General features: G+C 39.5%; 1 protein-coding gene across 4 annotated transcripts in view; it reads left to right on the top strand.

Annotated features, from left to right (window-relative positions):
• Positions 1 to 22591, top strand: part of aplp1 (amyloid beta (A4) precursor-like protein 1) — a 38919-nt gene that overhangs the window by 10100 nt on the left and 6228 nt on the right. For 3 of the 4 annotated variants that reach the window (XM_061050690.1, XM_061050687.1, XM_061050689.1), the window contains exons 2-10: positions 13560 to 13739; positions 14615 to 14744; positions 16983 to 17095; positions 17576 to 17769; positions 17866 to 18170; positions 20139 to 20266; positions 21277 to 21351; positions 21454 to 21612; positions 22161 to 22289. In XM_061050690.1, coding sequence (XP_060906673.1) covers positions 13560 to 13739; positions 14615 to 14744; positions 16983 to 17095; positions 17576 to 17769; positions 17866 to 18170; positions 20139 to 20266; positions 21277 to 21351; positions 21454 to 21612; positions 22161 to 22289 — 1413 coding nt within the window. The remainder of the gene's footprint in view (positions 1 to 13559; positions 13740 to 14614; positions 14745 to 16982; positions 17096 to 17575; positions 17770 to 17865; positions 18171 to 20138; positions 20267 to 21276; positions 21352 to 21453; positions 21613 to 22160; positions 22290 to 22591) is intronic. The other variant, XM_061050691.1, reaches the window with a different exon arrangement.

The raw sequence follows: 22591 nt of genomic DNA, 5'->3' as shown, positions 1-22591 counted from the left end.
ACAGTGGTATAGAGTAAACAATGCTATATTCGTTTTTGTTTGTTTTGTATTCATTTTATAAACTGTTGGTATTACCATTGCTGTATTATTTTATATTTCAATCTATGCTATCATTTAAGTTTAATGTTAAAAAAAAGTCTATTAGACAAAGTGCCCATCAAACTTTGCCAGATATCATAGAATCAAGAATGATTTGATTTGTCTGAAAAACAGTTCATGTCAAAGATGTTCTCTACAGTGTAATGAAACAAAGACATAATATTACATCTTCATATGTGAGGAGCTGACACCAGTCGTGTTTTTGCCATTCTTCTTAGTTACTAGCTTAAATTACCAATGGACTACAAAAATTAGGTGAGCCATTTATTTTCTGTCAATTGAAAAAAAACACTAATTTTAATTCTAATTACATTCTTTTCATGTCAAATTATTTTGATCAGGTATATCACAAATCATGCCATTAATCGTGAATTCAACTAATTTTACAAAGTGGTAGAAACATTTCTGTGATATTCCTCTCCAGTTTTTTGAAGAGATATAAAAAAGCAGCACTCAGCAGACACTGTAGAGCACAAGTCATTAGAGTGAAATGTAAACAGCCGGCAGACAGTGGGAAGGAAAGCTAAGCAACTATTAAGCAGGAGAGCTGAGAAGAGAGCGAGGGAAACTGGAATCAAACATATGAGGAGAAGAAGGGAGAGAAAGAGAGAGAGAGAGATAGAGAGAGAGATGGAAACAGAAAGAGAAAGTGTGTGTGAGAGAGAGAGAGAGAGGAGAAGAGATAAAAAATATATATAGATAAAGAAAGAGAGAGGGAGAGAAGGAAAGAGAGAGACTCTTAGTGACATGCTTGAAATTCTGTAGGGAACCAGTTGCTATGGTAACCTGGAAGGTATCTGGCTCCTGTGGGTGGTGTTACCATGGCAACCACCCTCAGTGGCCAAGTGATGCTGAGAGCAAGTATATAGTTTAGAAACATGCATTTAAGAGTTCAAAGGGAATAACTGAAAGTACAGAGAGTGAGCAGAGGCTAACTTCAACCATGGTAGAACAACTAAGTTTGTCGTCTTTGTTTGTTTGTTAGTTTGTTAGTTGTGTTGCTGCTGGTCCCAGCAGAGCCTGCATTAGCTGTTTTTCCTGCTGTTCACTAATAGAGCACCTCATTAGCATGAACAGCAGATGAACAAAGATGCTGTGCAGGGCAACACACTCTCTGAGAAACCCTGGGAGGAGATTACCCCTCAATATGTCTCTGCAGCTCGTTGGGCTGAAGCCGACCATGCTGAGCTCTTTCATCAGCAATAGTCTACGTTCTGACCTCTCACTGGAAGTTAAAGACCAGTTTGTTCCCACTGTGCTGGTCCCACGTGCCCTTACAATAAATATTCAGACTTGTTTTATAATGTTGTATACAATAAAAACACATTCATTATAATGGTGTTGTTGTATACTGTATGGATCTGGGATCTCCACCACTAATAAAAACATCCATTATTACTTTTACCTCTTTTTTCACACATAGGCCTCAACACATACACATAATAATAATGAATGACCACAACCACACACAATTCTGCCTCTATCCCAGGTTTTCTTCTGCTGGGCTCACAACCTAACATATAACCTCAAAGTCTCATTTCCATAAGATGCAGCTGCTAGACAGGCTCCCGGGAGACCCGGCACGATGTGATCAGAATTGTATATGTGCATGAATAAACGACAGAAGGAAAGAGATATATGAATGTTTTTAACCCTGATTCCCTCTCTATCCCCCTCCTCAGCTAATGCCTCCTCCCCTACTCTCCTGTAGAAAATCTGCTTGATTTATTGCTCTGCCACTGTACATGTACATTCAGTTCTGCGTGTTTTTCATTTATTTGACAAGCTTGAATGAAAGACCCAATGAATTACATAAAGACAAAGAAAGACATAGGCCTACATAACAAACATATGTAGTAAAAAAGACAGAAGAAAATATTTGGTGCCTATTGACGTGTATATGTGCCAGTAAAGTGCAGCACAGCAGGGGTCATATTTCCATGGATCAAGAACATCCTTAAAATAACAACCTTTACAGATAAAATGTTTTTTTTAAATTATGTAGTGTTGGTATATTGACCTCTGATGTGGCCTCAAATCAAAATGGTTTTATGTAAATTATGCTGTGATGATATCAAACTACAACAGTTTGGTGCTAGGGAAGAGTGTGATATGATTCATAGCTGACCAAACGTCAGCAATCTGTGTTTGTCCACCAATGATATGTATCCTTTGTAATCGGAGAGGTACTCTGTATCAGCCGATCTAAGTAAAGGTATAAGTATCAAGAAGGAGAAAATGGTATTATAACGTCTCTAATCTGTAATGCAGCAGAAACAAGACAGAAGAGATTATCTAGTGCTCATTTTCATATGTGTGCCATGAGATGGATGGCTATAGATGTTATGCATTAATGTCCCAAAAGACTCTTGAAAAGAGTACAAAGTAGGTGGTTCATTTACATTTTTTATTTATATTTATTATTAAATGAATGGGAATAGAAGAACTTAGTGCAATGTAACCATACTTTGAGATCCAGTTTGTTTCAAGTAAAAGAACTCAAGCTTTACCAACCCTGTTCAATATTCAGAAAGTGAAGAAATGACAGGAAAGTTAAAAGAAGTAGGACCGGGGGAGAGATGACTCGTGGATCCAGAGGAGAATTCCCAGGAAGAAAGACTTCAGTACAGATCGACTGCAAAAAAGAAGCGAGTCAAAGGCAGAGAGAGAGGGCCGTGAAAGGCGGCAGAGGGCCCAGAGTGTGGGATAAAAAGGAAGCGAGTAGATGCGTCAGATATTATTGAAGCTGGCTGCTGCCTGCTGTTTGTCAGGAAGACCGTAGAAAGACAGTCTGTCCTTAAGTGGATCAATTATTACAGTCCTTTAACCTAAGCAAGCCCTCATGAGGGCATTAAGATTGCCTTAATCTACTTAAATCTTGCTCAAGGGTATTGTACTGTCAGTGTCTCCCTCTGTATAAAATACACCATAAGTCTCTCTGCTGTAAAATAAAGTTATGGTTTATAAATACATGTCGTCCCTGGTCTGAAATTGGAAATCGTTTTTACCTCCTAATCTCCGTTAACCTGCTGAGTTCAAGATTTGGTTCCAGAGTGGATTACACATTTAAGAGATCAGCTCAAAGCCAGTCTGTCAGTCATTTAAATGAAGGTCGCTCATTCTTTCATAACACCCAACACTAATTTAGATGCTGCTCTTGTTCTGTTCTCGTCTCAGGATAATGATGACTGAATGAGTTTCCATATTTTTTTATTGAAAAACAGCACTTTTCCGCATGTAAGAAAGAGTTTTGAATAATGAGGGAGAAAAAAGCACCAACAGTTTGTAAAACAATGTCGAAGGGTTTGAACATTCCTGCTTTCGCAAAGTGCGCACGCTAATAGAAATTTGAGCCTTTGAGTCTTAGATAAGATTCCAGCCTTTTGATCGTATTTACTGTTTAAATACAGATTTGGAGAGCTTGTTTGCATTGTGTCGCGTTCAATCTGCCTGCAGAAAATCCCTGATTCAGAGGCAATTGTGTTGACATTAGGAGGTTTTCAGACGGACCTGCACGGCTCAAATCTCTGCTAAGCCTTTGATTCCTTCAATCCCCTGAGGTAGCTCTTCTGCCTGAAATCGTATCTGCAGGCACAAACAGCGTTTGGCATTAACATGTTGGCATTCCCATGTTGTGTTGCTTAACTGTGAAGGAGGTTCGGCTGTGTTATGTAACAGCAGAAATGTATGAACAATGCTCCAAAAAGATGAAGTCAGTTTGGCTACATGGAATTTTGAATCTAGGAATGATTATTTCTTGTTTTCTAGTTCTTCGTTTTTCTTGCTGGATTTGCGAGACATTATTACGCAGTTGTCTCCCAACATCTGCAGAACACGTTGGCTTTATAGAGAGAGAAGGGATAGTGAAAGTGATCAGTGCTGCTCTGCTTTTCTGTCTTTATATGGGTGAGAACACGTACTGTGTGGCGTCATTATGGTGAGTGACTCAGAATAAATGTAGGTGGAACGGAGAGGCAGCCATGCATATATTTTCAGCCTACTTGATGCAACACAAGTACCACAATCACTTGTTTCATTCTGAATATTGCCTAAAACAACCTTTCCGTAGTGTTGGGAACACCACGCACGAAATCCATTTATGTCTGTGGGAGTTTCCTGTTTTTGTTATTTCTTATTACATTATGGCATTTTTGACAAGGTGTACCACAGATACTTAGACAAAGCGAATAGAGACAGAACTATAACAATATGGACTGCACAATAGAACATTCTGGTGTATGCATTATGTAGTTTATTATAAGAAAGAGAGAAGAGCAGAATACTTGAGAGGATGATCTTAATTGAGATTCATGTGGATCCCAGCTGGGAAAGGTGAAAGCTCTGTTCCTGTGGATATGGGACTGCTGTTTAAGCCTTGGGAAAATAATGATCATCAGGGGAATCTTGATTCTATAGGAGAAGACGGTGACCTTTTACAGGAGAGAGAAGAGTCTTTCCTTTTTCCCCCAACCGCAGCAGACAGTACACCATTATACGATACGGTAAGATAAGGTACAATATAAAAACGATACATGGTGCGGTATGTGCCGTATGATCCGATATGATGCATGAGGCGACGCCTGCGAGCTAGTTCAGGCGGACAAGTTGTGGTGCACTGATTTCCCACTTGACATGCCTCATTCTCAACAATCACCTGACAACACCTTCTGACAATTTGTGGTCTATTTAAGCTGCTAGATTTCAAGTCCTCTTCCTCTGCCCTGTCATTGCCAGCGCTTACCTGCATCCGTGCTTTGCTATTGTTTTAAACTCCACCACCCCAGCATCCACCTGTAGGCTCTGGCTAGCAGGTTTAGGATACTACATCATCACTCCTCAAATTTCTGCATGTAAAATAATCTGCGAGGGGTGATGAGGTCAGAGCCTAGAAGCCGAACACAAACTGTGTTCTGCTGATGCTGCTGCAATAGTATAACTGGAATTATGGTATGGTATGATACGGTTTAATACATTAAAGTACTATACAATATGATGCAATATAAAATGATGCAATACCATAGAATAACATCTGATATGATATAATATGACAGGGTATAATATAGGAGAAAATGCAGAATGAAAGCCAGTATGTTACCATACAAAATGAAATGCATTGTCTTTGTGTCCATAAGGATTGTTTTCTTGCTCTTGCTGGTTAAACACATATTAAAACCTCGAGAAAATGATATGCCACTCTGGCCTTAAACACACACACTCCAGTGGGAACTGCTCTCAATAAAAAGACTCCTAAATAACCACAATCATGACACAGTTGGCCCTGCCTGCCTTCAGATCAATGGAGTATCTTGCAGTGATGCCATCTGACATGTTCTGTATTTTAAGCTATACTTGAAATCAAATCAAACATTGGGAGCTGGTTTTGGCTGCTGTTGCAGCCTGTGATGAACCCTGGTGATTACGGGGGCCATCTGCTCCCAGTGTGCCCAGCTGGAGGCTGGACCGCTGTAATCTGGACTGATGAAGCCTGAGAGCACAGCAGCCATGTTTGAACATCTCTGCAACTAAAAGAGTCGGTCGTAATGGTGGTGGGTGATCAATTATTAAAATTAGAAATTTAGTTTCTTATTCAATAAGTCACTCAGCAGTCATATGTGGTTTACAGTGGGGAAGCTATAGAACAATACATCAAACACAATGCAATATTTTCAACTCTGCCCATCAGTCTTTTTCTTAATAGAAAATTAATGGCTTCAATTAGCCATTAGTCAGTGATGCAGAATAATGAGTGTCAATGTGCAGAGCTGGACTGCTTCATCCTCCTTTGTCCCCTCTGCATCATGAGAGTCTGGTGCACTAATGTTGCTCCTCTCTAATAAGTACATGCCACACCAGGAAGAGGCCTGATGGAGCCTATGAATAATTAAGCAACATGATTACAATGATGAACGCTCCCAAAACTATCTGGCCATTTAGCACCGGCCGAGGGAGGGAGAGAGGCCAATTGCAGAGTGTCAGGCAGTGTGTGAAAGCTGTTAGGGAGGGAGAGGGAGACAAGAGGGTTATCAAGGATAGGGCAGATTTGGCTGGATGTAGCTCGGCCTTGGGAGGAGGTGGAGGGGGGCGAGAGAGGGAAATAAAGAGAAAAAGGAAAGGAGGGGCCCAGAGAGCAGGAAGACACCCACTATTCAGCCATCTGTGCCGCAGAGTGACACAAAGACATGGAAATGATTGTTCGTGTGAGTGTTTGTGTTTCATACATGCATGGGTTGTGCATCCATGAGGCCTATTTGTACATGGGTGTGTTTGCTGTAGGAGTATTGGAAATTTGACAATCCTTATCGTAATACCTTTCAGGAGCAACCCAAGATAATCAGGCCTTTTAAGACAGAAATGACGAAGCGTGTAGTTATGACAGTAAAGTATGAACTAGCTCACAGCAGTTCTTAATTTCATTTTCCTTATTCGATTTATGGGAAATGTAATGTCTTAAAGTATGTAAACTCTAGCAACACTTGAGTACTGTAAAAAAACATACAATTAATGTGTTACATTTTGCTTCCTTGAACTTTGACTCTTCCTTCCCCTTATAACATCAAACAGCATAGTTGTCATCGTTTGACATATTTAAGGTGGAGCCCGACAGATATATCAGTCAACCAGTATTGTTGGTCCACTACTTGCCTCCCATTTCAGCCTCTCACAGATATCGTGCTTTTGACCAATATGTTTCCCAACATGAGCAGATTTAATACATTATTTTAAAGTGGGTATAATACAGCAAACAATGCTTTGGGTGTTTTAGAAATGTTTTTGCAAAGTACAACGTACAATACATTCAGCAGTATACACAGCACATGTGGCAGAGTAACAAAGCAGACCGTTATACACTCAAAAAGTGTTTAACAATGTGCTACAATAACATTAAATTGTCTTTAGTGGAGTTTTTAAAGAAAGCAGCCTCCTTTGTTTTTATGTATAGATATAGGGATGCAAAATTGACACACATTTGTCTATCTATTGTCATTCTGGCCCTCAGATATGTTTATGGGTAGATGTCTTAAATATCCCATATCTGTATAGCTCTAGATAAAGGAACAGTCAGAATTGTTTTCATTTGTGATCACGTTATACAGAGAGAACCTTGATTGACAAGGTGTGGTCGTTTGGTAACATTGTCACTACACAGTGTATTTTAGGGTGTTGGGATATCCCAGCACTGTTGCTGAGTGGGAATTAACTCGTCAGGGGTCTGATGGCTCGTAGTATTAATCAGATGTCAAGCAAGCTGCCTTCGTCATATCTTCGACTTGAGAGTGTGTCTTCATGTTTTTGATTTAATAACTGTCCCATAATCATACAACTCAGAATATGTAACACATGTAAGAGGATATAGAAAATATTGGACAAATAATGTCCAGAAAAATTAAACTGTAAGAAGTATCTAAGGCAACACTATGATTAGGTTAACAACAAACCCCTCGCACGACATGTAACCTCCTGTTCAGCAGCACTAAAAGTCTCTGAATATACTAAAAGCCCCTGATGCATTAATTACATGCTTCCTACAAAAGTTGACAAATGAAGGGTGGGCTCCTCCTCTCCTCTTCTACCGATCCAGCTTGCCTGCCAGGGCCAGGAGATTGCATCATTACAGAGGATGAAGTCATCCTGCAACATAAGGGTGGAACAGGTGTTAAAAATTTAATTAGAACAGGGTGGAAGCTGCTGGAGGAACATGTAAATGTACTGCCCTGGACCCAATCCAAACCCTGACCGACAAAAGCTTTTATTTTTGCATGATTATATCTGATGTAGTCTCTAATTTAGGGGGCTACACACAATGCAGGGTCATTTTCAAACAGAAAGGATGCATTTGGAAATATAACTAACCCATATTATGAGTGCATCAGCTATTCCTGGCTCTAAGGGATCACTTAGTTTCGCTCAGGCTCTCTGCTGTGGAGGTACTCGTGTGATTACAAAAAGAAGCAGCACAGTCACAAGCAGAAAAGAGGAGGGGCGATTATCAAGGGAGAAAGGGGCAGAGAACCTGCAGTGAGAAGTCAGATATAGCATATTGATGCTTAATATCACCAGGTTTTTTTTAATGAGTAATCTGCAGTGGCTGTCGGACCACCAGGCTGTCTGTCTGTTCAGCCTCACCAGCACCAGGACATGCTATGTTTGGTATGTTTAGTAAAACTCCACTTCATTACCAACCCCTTTGAACCCCTGCAACTGCCTCTTCATGCCTGGAGACTTTATGCTACAAAGATGCTTCAGTACACTTCAGAGTTTTCTCATTGACACATGGAAGCGGCTCTGCAACTTGTTCTTTGCTGGAGAAGAAGTGTGATTGTTGACAGATTGTGTGGCATTGCTGTAAAGCCAGCTGGATTAGTGTGCCTCATCTGCTGATGGAGAATATTCAGAGAGACTTTCACTGCCATGCTTACTGCACAATAGTTTGAACGTGCCAAAGTGTAATTGGCATCAAAAAAAGGAAATGTACCTCAATGCAGACATCAAAAATCTCTCACTGGTTGTTTTCAGGCCAAAGAGAATTACAGCAATAAACAGTCAATTGAAAACATGACCAAAAGCCGTTTAAAAGAAACAAAATAATTTGATTTATTCACTGTTGCCACAGCTATTTTAAGATGCTAACCAGAGCCTAAGCCTTCGTATCAGGGGACTTTGGACTACTAATCTGTATCTACAGATTAAAGGGAACATTTCTGCTAAAGGCTTCAAACATTTTGAAAAATGTGTCAGTCTTTGACTTGTTCTAAACCTTGGTTATAATATAATGTTAAATTTGAGATAAAATATGAACAAATATGACATTAAAACATACATTAAAAAGCACATCAATGTTGTAAATCATCTTCTGAAATGGTTCAATGCTTTGTTGCATCCCTGGAGGTTGAACACAGTGATACAATGTCAAAACACTAACAAGCCTACTTTGCAAACTGATGTTTAGTATAATATTGTCTTAGTTCAACATGTAATTCTAACTAGTTATCATGCTAACTTAAGCACTTACCTGGAACATGTGATGTCATCCTTTCTCAATTTAAAGCCTCTATCCTTTCTCAATTTAAACCGTCTATTTAATCATAAACTCAATAAGAATAAGAATGACTTAAGGTAATAAATAATCTAGGGGGTCATTTTCTGCTCTATATACAAATAATTTGACTTTTACATCCAGAGGAGCCTGCCCCTCGGCCCCTCAGCCCCCTGATCCTCTGGGGACAATGAACAACTAAACAATTTATTATTGCAGTGCATTCAATTGTGGTGGAGATCCTTTAAACTGGAGTAAAGGTTGGACCAACCAACCAACTGATAGTCATTGCCATCCATCGAGACGGGCTACCTTCTTTGTCTAATGCATTATTCATTGTTACCTACCATCTTCAGGTGCACTAACTCCATGATTTGATTTATTTTGTCGTGTTTATATTCAGTCTGAAAACTGAGTGTGGATACATTCTGATTTGTGTTTATTGTATGTAATGATTCCATAGCAGCCTCGCCACACATGAACTTACTGCTATGTTTTCCACTCCTATCAACAACATCTTATTCCATTTGAAAATCTCATTAGAAAGACTATTGGTCGGCTAACTAAACATATCTTCTTAACTGTCGTGTTGCACAGTGAACATCCTTTGTTCTGTTAGTGTTTGAGGATAGATCAGAGATAACAATGATTTGTGATCTATGACTCAAGAATGATGGCCAAGGTACGAGTAACTCAACTCGACAAAATGTTAACAGCCGTAGTTTTTTTAAGCATTAATTACCTTATCTTTATTGTCAAAAAAAAGCTTTATCTTTTATTGTGGTACATTCATTAGGTTTCATGGGATTAAACTTGATTGGATGAACAGAATATTAAAAAAAAGCTTTCTGGAAACAAGCACATGCAGTGTTGCAACAACATATTTTTCAGGAATGAATTCCCGCTTCTGTCATCATGCTTGGTATCAAGCACGGTCTTGCCACATGTTTCCCGGACTCCTCAGTATTGCGTTTATTGGTTTCCGATGAATGTATTTGTTTTTACTAAACAGAGGTCCACAGTCATCTGACCTACACGACGTGCTTTGTACATAAAAACGTTGAATTTCACAATACATGTTTCTATTTAAGAATCAAAAATAGGATTGATGCATTCTGACAACAGACCGGGATATTGTTGTGAGAATATAATGGCACAGTAAAATGAAAGAAAGGCACTGTGTGGCATTCACACAGCAGAACAAGAGTGTGTCTGTGTGACATAAGCCTCTCACTGATGTTTATGTGATGTAGTGCAGGAGGAGCAGTGATCACATTCCAAACTGGGTCAAAAACAAGCATGTTTTCTCCCGCAGTGGATGGACAGACTAAGAGAGGAGCACAGCTTTAAACAATATTTAATGTAGTGGTTATCGTGATGGAGGGAGATCTTAACTGCTCTCAGATCAGGTTGGAGATTTGGGTGTGCAGCCTTGCCGTGCTGGAAGGTCAGGGCTTCAGGCTCCTGATGGACTAATATTGATTGGGGGAATGTGGCGTTACAGTTGCAGTCGCTCAGCATTGATTTTCTGCAAGTGCAGTAGTGGAGAGCAGGCAGAAAGAGAGAGCTGGACCAGGGGGAGCTGCCAGGTTATCTTCTCAAATGTCCGGATGTTTTTTTTTTTTATTGTTGCACTGACCTTCCCTGAGTCAAATAGATATGTCTATGTAGACATTAGCTCAGCAGCTACACTGGACAGACTGTTACAGTAGCTTTAGAAGCTTATCCAACAATACAGTTAACTAAGAAAAAAAGCTCAGTTTAAGCTCCATCAGTAACGAAGTCTTCTCTGTCCTCTGTTGTCTGAGGACTTCCTAGAAATCATAAATCAACAATGTTCAGAAGCATAATATAATCCTGTTTGATATTTCAGTACATTTTTCATGCCGTTGTTTCCTTTCATTTTACCCGTGGGCAGTTAATTAACTTGCAGAGACTTGAATCTTCCTTGAGATGTGTACTTCATCACACCGGAGGTGTCAGATGACAAGTGCTGACAGACAAAGCTCCAGCAATGATTCAGCGGGCAATTATCTTGAAAAAAATAACAAACACACAAATGCAAACAATTGGAAATTAATCACAAAAGGAAAAAGGAAACAATGATTTTTTCATTATTCATTATTTATGGTCAAACTTGAGCATGTGGCAGACTTTCAACTACAACTACCACAAATGATGACTTTTGAAAACACATACAACTGAGCTTTATGTTTACAGGACATGATACTGAAGTGGTTTTGGAAACAAGGGGATTACTATGATGTACATTCTGAAGCAACTTTTTAAGCCTCTTCTATTTGATATTCAAACAATATTGGCAAATGGAGTTGAGCTTATATAGAGCTTTTCTTCAGTGGGAGCAAATTGGGGTTGAGAGTCTTGCCAATGGACACATCCTACATGTGGCTGCAGGAGCTGGGGATCAAACCGCAAACCTTTCAGTGAAGAGAAGACTACCACTGATCCACAGCCACCCCACAAATTGAAAACAATTGTAAAAAACACTCACATAAAACAGAGGCCTATAAAAGAGGTAAATGTATTCATGGATCAAATAACTCTTTTGGGAAAGGTCAGCAGTAATAAAAAAAAGTGGATGTGCAATTTGTAAGAAATCTGCTTGAACACGCAGAAACACAAACTCCTCTTAGTGTAATTATAATGCATAGACTGCTGAGGGCTTATTATATTTATTGTACATTTTACTCCAAGGGTTTTATATATTTATTTTATTCTGTATGAATTTTAATTAGGACTTCAAACACTTCAGCTCGGGTCGGCCATCGTAGGGCTTCCCTTTGATCAGGCGTCACTCTCCCAGATTTTCTCTCCTTCATTTCTCCCCTTTGGGCATCTTTGTTCTAATTGGCTCAGCGTCGCCTGTCTTGTCTGTCGTCATAAGGTCTGTCTCTCTGTCTGTCAGCACAGATGAAAGGATATGAGATATATGTAGGGCCCCCAGGGTGCAGGATGCCTTTTTTTGATGAATTTCAGGCTTGGACAGTAAACATTATGGCAGTTCTCCGGCGTCAATGTTGCTGTCAAATGATGCACGAAGAAAACCAATATCTTGTGACATCTCTCCTGGAACCTGTGTGCATGTCTTATTTTAACATTTTTGCACCAGCGATGACTCAGACATCTAAAGGAACCTCATATACACTTGTACTTTTCATCTGAGGACCCTATGCGTTTTTCCTGCAGATAAAGTCTGTGCTGTTTCTAAAGCGTATTTCTCTCTACCTCACCTCCCCCTTCTCCTCTATCTCTTCCTTGGCTCTCTCTCTCTCTCCCTCTCTTTCTCTCTCTCTCTCTCTGTCTCAGTGCTGTGTGTTAATGTAGTGAAGTGGCACACCAGTCAATGAGCTTGTATTAACACCTGACTCCCAGCCCTAGCTGCTGTTTGTTCCTCTTTGCGGGGTCCCATGGGCCCTCCCCGGAGCAGAGGCAACATATCGCGTGATCAATAACAACATCCAAGAAGGCAGCTGGAGGAAGAGAGGGAGAGACCGTTTTACATACTCTCATTTGTATTTCTGCTTTACATCGTCTTTTCCAACTCCTGTCGGTGCTATGAGGAAAAAAAGATTCATAGGCCACCACCAGTCGAAAAAAGGAGTTTAATGGTTGTAAGCGTTGCTCAGATTCTAACACCAGTGTCGCTATACTCCCCTCTGATGCCACTTCAAATCAACAAATAAACAAGTGACAATACAAAACTACAACAGTGGGGTGCTGGCAGAGACTGCAGAGTGAGCAAATAATCAGCAGTCAATGTTTTAACCCATTCAATTGTTAATTAATAATTAGACACTATTTAATACCTTGTGAATTATTAGCTGTCATATGTGGGGCTTTATTTGGGTCAGCATCATGTGAAATTTAAATGCTTCATCATTCATATTAATACCATGCAATTTAACTTTTAATTTCACTAAAATGCCACCTGCTATTTTTTCATTCATTATCAAGTTATATCTAATCTTGTCTCAATATGTATTTTTTGAATCACACAAGTATCAAAAGGGATACTAGATACTCAAGTCTAGCTATAGGAATCAGTATCAGGATGAAAAAAACGGAACATCTCTAACTCTTGTTGTCATTCTCTTCTTCCATGAATCTTTTCTGAATTGTAGCTTTCACAATATCTGTTAATGTTGGCGGTCTGCAGTAGTTCTCCTGTGCATTTACTTCTCCCTCCTCTACATTCTCACCTCTCTGTTTCGATCTGTCTCCCTCACACTCTCTGGCACTCTTACACTCCTGCTCTAATGTTGGATGGTGCTAGAGTGCATTTAGGAATTATGTGGTCCCACCCTCCCTGGATCAGCTTCAAACAACATATTATGTGCCACTGTGTTTGTATCGACTCCTCCTCACCTCTTATGTATTTCTCTCTCTTTTTCTGTGTGCGATGCAGGCTCTGGCCATGACCGAGGTGAACGGGCCTGTTGCCCAGGTGGCTGAGCCACAGATCGCCATGTTCTGCGGCCGTCAGCTGTTGCACATGAACCTACAGACGGGCCAGTGGGAGCCGGATCCTCAGGGCCGCCAGGGCTGCTTCAAAGAGCCCAGCGAAATCCTGTCCTACTGTCAGGAGGTACGTCCTGAACCTTTCAAGGGAAAAAATATAAACATGAACAACAGTAATAAACATCACACTGGATCAAGTCTTGTAACAGTAGCATTATCAAACTCCGATACAGATTTTGAAAGGATGTAGTTTTAGAAACTGAAGGAAAATCAAGTTAAATATCATATTCTTTCCTCTTATTTGGTTTGTCTAATTCCTCTCCTATTAATCTATATATTTAATCATATATAGAAGTGATGGTGGCTTGTTGAAATATTTGACTATTTCATTCATGCCCAATCTACTTTTCCTCCTCTGTTTAATTTATTTCTGTGTGTACTCTTTCATTATCTTATATAATCTTCTGTGAGGTAATCAATGGTACACATAACCCCGACATACTCCTCCTTCAAATATAATATTCAAAGTAAAGGCAACCAAGCGCCACCTGCAGGTCAAAATAGACATTGCAGCTACAGAGAGCAGCAGCCATAAGCCTGAATGGACTGTAATGCGATTAGCCGACACATTATGCAGCTGTGATTAATTTTTGTCCTAGATATTCTCCTTTTTCCTCAGAATATATTTAAACAATCCAAGTGTGCATTATTATCCATAAACACAATATGAGCCTGCACTTGGAATTACTGGCCCACACTTTAAACAATAATAGTCAGATGTCAAATTGGAACAAGGGGTTCATATAAAGGCCTTACACAGCTTTGTAGTCTTCCTCCCACTGACTGTGTCCTGCTCCCTCTCTTTCCTTATGATCCCTTCAAACCTCCTCTCTAACCAATTTCTCCTCTGTCCTCTGCTCCTCTGTCTTCATCCCTCTGTTCTGTCCATCCATCCACCTGTTTCTGTGTTTTTATTGTCACTGCATGTACCCGCTCATCCAGGTGTACCCAGCACTCACCATCTCCCACATAGAGGAGTCAAAAAGACCCGTCACCATACCCGCCTGGTGTAAGAAAGGCTGGGGCCACTGCCAGACACACCCCTTCATAGTGCTGCCCTACCGCTGTCTAGGTAAGAACAACACACCTCACAGTCATCAGACAGAGGCCCTTTCTGAATTGTCACAGTTCAGTAGGCAGTACATACTTTTCAGTAGGAGTTTCAGTATACTGAACTTTTGTGGTCATTCAATATGCATTTTTTGGGTCCACCTCAGTATACTGAACATTTCAGAATGGATACTAACTCCCGGGTTTCATGCAGTATGGATCGGATGCGAGCTTTCAGGAAATGAATTGTATTTTACCACCCACAATGCAGTGCAAAATTAAACGTAAATCATCACGTCACGTGTGCCTCCAAATTAAAACAAACGAGCGTGGATTAATTGAATCAATTTTTGATCTAGAGTTAAAGTCCCGACTGAAATCACTACTTTTAATTAACAACAGAAAATATAACAAATATCTGTATTATTATAAAACCTTTCCCCCTCTATTTAAATAATGATGTCACTATTTAAATGTGTCTTTATTTGTTATTTTTTTACTTTATATTCTGTATATTACTGTCTTTCATTTCTACTTTTCTTTATGTAGGCTACTGTATGTTATTTAGTTATTTAATCTGCCTTTTACTTGATTTACATTGTGATATTGTTTTTTGTTTACCTGACTGTATATGCGCGTTACTCTTCTTGAATAAAGCTAAACAAAAAAAAAACAACAAAAAAACGGATGAATGCGGCCGGTTCGGGAAACGTATATGACGTCACTTCCATACTGAATACTGTGTGTGCATACTGAATAGTAGGTACTAACAGTATACAGCACGGATAGTAGGTACTGCCTACTGCTTACTGCCTACTGACGAATGAAGAATGTTTTTTAATTTTTAGATTGACTAAGCCTGAGGTATAATGCCGTATGTGTCCTCAATATCATGACATCTCTTTTATAACATAAAGTTTAACCTTTTCTTTTTCTTTTTAATATTTGGCCTTTGTTCAGATATGGGCAGTGTTTACATAAGGAGAGGGCAGAGGAACAAAGGTGTCACAATTCAAATTATGTTGCAGTTATTCTTATTTGACCAGTAAATCAACTAAACTCCTAGAGAAAAGTAAATCATTTTAGGAAATATGATATCTGTCTATTTGCTGATCAATGCTATTTGCTCATGTCCATCCATAAGGTTACACTTAGCTATGTTTAGCCTAGCTTAGCTAAGCTACACTAGCAACAGAGGGATAGTAGCTATAGCTCACTTTGGTCAAAGGTAAAAAAAAATCCACTATAACCAGCACCTAGAAAACTCACCAATCAAATGTTTTAAAACTAAGGATTGAGAACTTTCTCTTATACTATTATTATTTTATAAAATAAACATGTGAATGTAATTTGTTTGATGTAATTGTCCTCTCATCTAACGCTTAGCCAAAACAGCCAAAATCATATTTCTAAAGATCAGATCACAGATAACATGTTTATTTCTTTATGGCTCAACTGAAACATTTGTAACAACATTGTATTTTAATGTGTTGGTTCTTCATAGGACATTCTTTGAAAACAGAACATTGTCATGAGCCTGTATAGTGTTTTAATGGAACTGACATGATATCTAATAAAACTAAAAGTGACACAAACTGTGAATCAATGTTAGAGCTGGAAAAAAATAATATCTTCATGCCTATTCTACAAATACATAAGCTTCTGTAAAAAGATTAACGTGATTTTAGTAAACAGACAGTAACTGTCTGTTTTCAACCACTAGGGGGCAGAAAAGCAAACAGTGTCAGATAAAATACAGTAATGATCAGAGTCAGTCTGGATTCATGAAGCATTTTTATTTTGTGCACTGCGCTGTAGAACTGGCTCTATCTTAACACTCTCCTTTATATAGGAGCCCTAAAGAATCAAACAACTGAATGTAGTATAACTGTTTTAAAAAGAATAAATACATACATTATAAAGCATTTTTAGTTCAGCATTTTCATTAATGTTTTAATTTGGATTCATGATCTTAGTAATAAATAACTACCAGACTACTGAAGCTGCAGTATGTTTGCTCAAAGTGCTCCAACATTACACGTCTATGCTTTCTGTCAGTTCTTATTTATGGACTAAGTCCTCCTCTAACTACTCTGTTCCATTAGCATTCTTCCTTTTCTTATTAAAGCACACAGTGCTTGATATTTAATTTTCAAACACTCAAGTATATAGTAATAATGCTCAAGTCTCAAGTCTAACTTTTTACATTGCTTTCATCTATTCTTACATTGACCTCATCTTTTCCTCATTCCTAACCCAGAGGGCGAGTATGTGAGCGAGGCCCTGTTGGTGCCTGACCGCTGCCGTTTCCTCCACCAGGAGCAGATGGATGCCTGCGAGAGTTACGTGTATTGGCACAATATTGCTAAAGAGGTGAGCAGGCTGATGGAAGTTGCAGAAGTTTAACATGTATGATAAGATGATCAAATAAATGTTTTCTGCCACATAAAAGCAGGAGGAAGATTTTTCTTAGAACATTCACTGATTCATTTTGTAAATGTTAAACATTTGATTTCAGAATGAGCTCTCCTCTGTGTTTTATAAAGCCTCTCCAGTAGTGAGTTGTTAGAGCACTAGGAGACGAGACTAGACATGTCTGGACAGTGTTGTGTTATGCATCATATCAGACTTATTTGTACGCCTACCTGATGTGTTTGTTGCAGAGGAAGCCTCCTCCTCCTTTTAACGTCTTATATTTGGAGAAAAGTCCAAACTCTGTTTGGGTTTACTGAAATTGATTCCCCTGTGAGCTTAAATAAGAATAACTTCAATTTCACTATACACAATTTCCTTAAATCTTTGGATCTATGTGTGTTCTATAAATCTGTGGATCTGTGTTTGTCTTCCCCTCAGGAATGTGCTGCCGAAAATCTGGAGCTCCACAGCTATGGGATGCTGTTGCCATGTGGAGATCACTTCCGGGGGGTGGAGTACGTATGCTGCCCAGGCCGAGGGAGCTCCACCGGGAAAGGAGAGATGGAGGAAAGAGAGCTCCCTGCCGGTCCTCAAACCCTCCCAGCGCAGACCAGCGCAAAACACAACTCTATGTAAGATGAATCAACCTGACCACACACACGTGTTGGAGAGCGAGAGAGAATGTGTTTGTCATCATCAGATTGTTCCATTTTTTTTCTTCCCTGCAGCACCCAAGTGACAGCTCCCACTCCGAGCCCCTCTCCTGATACCGATGTGGACGAGGCCGATATGGAAGAGGAGGATGAAGAAGTTATGGAGGAAGAGGAGGAGGAAGAGGAGGAGGAGGATGAAGTTGACGAGGATGAGCCAGAAGACGAAGAGGAAGAGGAGGCGATCGCTGTGAAGGATCCAGCGGAATATGATTACCCCATTGACTCAGGTCCGTACCAGACATCAGACTATCTGGACTCCTTCTACTACGAGAAAAGCCACAAACCCACCACCTCCGCTCCCCTGATGAAGGGCGACAGCTGTGAGTGTGCCTCGTTCTGTCTGTGAATCCTGCTCTCAGTGAAAAGACGCTGTGGTTAACAAAGCAGACAGATGACTAAATAACTACTGGCAGAGTCACTCCTGCTTTCTCAGTCTTAACAGTGTAACTTAAACTGTTCAGTTCTCCTGCACTTTTTCAGCCAGAAACAGGAGAAGAGCTCGGTTTTCAGCTGTGCACGCAAGCATCTTTTTATAAATACATTCATGAGCTGGTTAATTTATTCACACCCACATCAACCCCCGCTTTAGCAGGGTCAAGTGGTCAGGTTTCAGGTGTGGGAAGTGTTGAAGCAGGTGGAAAAGTTGACACCAAAAGTCTTCAGAAAGGATTTAAAAAATATATATATAATTCACAGTTATTCAAAAAATATTTTTGTAAAAATATATCTTAATTGCTATATGGGCAATCTTTGCATGTGTTTAGGAAATACAGTAATACAGGAAATACAGTAGAAATACTGGTATCATAATTATATCATATAACTTGACACATTTTTATTTTGAATAGAAGAAAAGGTTTAAAGAAAAGTGCAAAAAAAACATATGGAAATAATGGAAATAAAAAAATAAATACTTGTGCATTTGATATTAATGTCTTCAGGGATTATCTTCATTGAAACCAATTACAGCAATTTTTCATCCAAATAAATGGAATTTATAAGTCTAAGAAGGAAAGCCACCAGGCTATCTTCAGACAAACTTGTTTAGAGGCAATGATTAAGTTTAAATGGCATTCATTAATGAGGACAATTAATATATAAATGTCAGTTTTGACCACGCAGGGTCTTCTTCAGGGCTTGGCTAGATCCACTTACATCATCAAGTGACCTGGTGGCTGATTGACACCAGCATACATTCATAGATCAGAAATGGTGAAAATAAGGGGATGGATATGGCCTAGCGGTTAGGACTCGCCCCATGTACAGAGGCTATAGTCTTCCAAACAGGCGGCCCAGGTTAGAATGGGACCTGTGGCTCTTTTCCTGCGTTTCATTCCCCACTCTCTCCATGATTTCCTACTCTATCCACTTTCCTGTCTATTTTAAAAAAGCATAAATAAAAAACAGTGAAAATAAGGAATCTCAAATTATATTTCAAATAGTAGATAGATGCTATGGTCCACTAACAACAACAAATACATGGACAAGAATAAACAGCCACATCATTTAAAAAATAAATAACGACAATGAATTTAATAGGACATACAATGATTTCATGATAACGATGTTATAGAAAGATATGATATGAAAATCAATAATATAATCAAGGAAGGATTAGTGGACCCAGACTTTATTAAAGAAAAAGCCTAAAATCAATCTCATCCCTGAGTCCTTGGTTTACCATTACATAAAGTCTATCCCTTGAAATAAATATGTACAGTAACATATTCAAACAAGCGACACACTCACTGAGCAAGTCTCAAAGGACAGTTCTTTTTCATATTAATCGGATGTATTGCCTTGAACTAATCCTCAATCATTGGCATGTTTGGTTTTACTGGTTTTCTAGTAATGGCTTCACTTGAATTTGAAATAACAATGAATGTATGCTCATATTAAAAAACCATGAAGAGTAAGCCATCTCTGAAAGCAGGATGGGGTCAATCATTTCAGTGGTTTCAAACCATTTTCATCATCAGTTTCCTTTCTGATTACCTGTAGCTTTGATTAGTCTCAACTTTATGTCCTTAGGCTAATTCTGTATATTTCCTGTGACTCTTCTTGGGTTTGTAAAGAGTCCAATCTTCCATCTAGTATTACACCTGGAGTTATTTCTTTTTTAAATATTTTTTTAATTTCTCCACTGAGTTGACCTTACCCCTCTCTTGCTACGTTCTTGGTGCTCACATTTGGACCAGGGCTGTTCTTGTTAGTGGATGATAATTGCTTCCTGGGTCTTGCAGTCTGACCGATAATAATCACATCTGCTTTTTGTCTTCCCCTTTTAGTGACTACACCTCGCCCCACAGATGGTGTTGATGTTTATTTTGAAAAGCCAGTGGATGACACTGAGCATGCCAACTTCCTGCGTGCCAAAACAGACCTGGAGGAGCGCAGGATGAAGAGAATCAATGAGGTGACATTTACAGGGTTATGAACAGGCTAATAGCTTTCTTTTTTTTTTGGGCCGTGTTGGACTTTTGACAGCTGATTCATTAATGTGGGTTGAGACTCCCTAATCTAATTCTGAGAACGACAGGGGCAATGGCCTGAACATGTTCTACCTGCATGCGGGCGAGCAGATCAGTGTAGTACATCAGGAGTGAAAGTGTTATCAATAAAGTACATCCAACATACAGCATGCTTTGCAGTGTTTGTGGTGGCAGTTTCCTTCATGATAGAAGTTAAGGGTTTATTTATCACGCTGTATATCTGACCATGTTTGCGTGTGTATGTCTCAAGGCTGCATGTGAAACTTTAAGAATGCTGTTTTAACCTCAGGCTTGGTTATCACATATCAAGGAGTCTTCATCATTTATCAAGCCATCTCGCTCAGCAGTGTTGAGGGACATAATGTTTTGACAGATGTAGACTGGTGATGAGTGTTATTCAATATAAAGAATCATGAAAAATAACTGTATCATGCTTGTTGGTTTTATACCAAACATCCCTTATAACTGTGAACATTTTGTGAGCTGATAAAAAGGTGTTGTATGGACAACTAGTGCCCTTTTTTAAAGAGTAGTCCAGCATTGGAAATTCACATATTTTTTATTTTGTGAAGGGGTCCTGTCCTGGTAGATAAATGTGTTTCCTGTGTGTCACATGTTCTTTCTAGTCTTTAGTTTATTAGTTTATTTGAATCAGGGACAGTGTACAAAAAAAACCATTAGTCTCAGAATAGAAGAGATGCTTTGTATCAGATTTAGCTAGCTAGCTAATTTCCATCTTTTGTCCCTGGGGATAGATGGATAAATGACAACTTAAACACGCTCTTAATGTAGACATATGGTACAGCCACATCTTGTCGCCTGCCTCTGTCAGTGTGCTGTTTATTCAGGTCATACCACTGTCTCATATTCACACAACGATGGAGGAGGGGATACTTTTACAAAATCAAAATATTCTGTGTTTTTAACTCCTTAGATCATGAAGGAGTGGGCAGAGGCAGACAACCAATCAAAGAATTTGCCAAAGTCAGAGCGACAGGCCCTGAATGAGGTACGCAGAAAACCTGCTTTACTGGCTTTAATTAAATACTTTCAAATGTACTGTGGCAATGTACTCATCTGTAAATCTGCTTCTTTGTCTTTGGTGCACCAGCATTTCCAATCTGTGCTGCAAACTCTGGAGGAGCAGGTGGCTGGAGAGAGGCAGAGGCTGGTGGAGACTCATCTTGCAAGGGTGGAGGCCATCCTCAATAACAACCGACGCCTGGCCCTGGAGAACTACCTGACCGCTGTACAGTCTGATCCCCCTCAGGTTAGTGCATCAAGGAGAGCAGAGGAGAGGAGACAAGACACACAAATACATGTTAAACCGTGCAACAAGCAAATATGTTTGTTTTTTAACCAGAGGGATACATTGGCTGAGACACAAAAAATACAATGGATATTAATAAGTATAAAGAGTTTACAATGTGCTTTGAAAAAAGGGCAACACTACAGAAAACTAAACAATGAGGCCAGCTGAAGCAGGACCATAAAGAATCCATATAGAATCGATAGAATCAATATAAACATAAACCAAGAGGACAAAGAGAGATAGAATAAGATGGAAGATGGGAACTGAAGGAGAATCATTTAGATGAGTACAATTAATTTAAAGATTAGCTCTCAAAAACTTTTTTAAACACTCGGTTTGAAGAAGTGCTCTCATAGGTGTCACTGATTCTGAAAGCCATTAATTCAAAATCTTGGGCAACTTTTTTTGATATGTGGTACAAAACGTAATTGTTTTTTTTTAAAAACCCTTAAGTGCACCGTGTGGCATTTCCTGACTCTCTGTCTCTCTCCATTTCTGTCCTGCAGCCGGAGCGTGTGCTGCAGGCTCTCAAGCGCTACATGGCTGCAGAGCAGAAGGACCGCAGGCACACACTCAGACACTACCAGCATATTGTGGCTGTCGACCCCCAGAAGGCTGAGCAGATGAAATTCCAGGTGCGTGCGTGTGTGTGTGTGTGTGTGTGTGTGTGTGTGTGTGTGTGTGTGCGTGTGTGTATGAGAGAGAGTGTGTGTGGCTTCTGAAATTATTTCCCTACGCTCCTGCTTCAGAGATCTGAGGCTCCATCCTGCTGACAGTGAAACATACAGAACATTTTGTGCTGAACAGTTCGTACATGCCTCAGAGAAGTTAATAAATACTGATCTCACAGAGGTAAACCAGCTACAGGTCTTCTTTTCATTACAATGTAATCTCAGCATCCTTGCGATTCTTATTCATATGTATCGAAATCCTTTTT

This window comes from Labrus mixtus, chromosome 11 (genome assembly GCF_963584025.1).
Source record: "Labrus mixtus chromosome 11, fLabMix1.1, whole genome shotgun sequence".
Classification (NCBI taxonomy): domain Eukaryota; kingdom Metazoa; phylum Chordata; class Actinopteri; order Labriformes; family Labridae; genus Labrus; species Labrus mixtus.
Note: the sequence above shows the minus strand (reverse complement) of the source record. Positions and strands in the feature narration are given on the sequence as shown.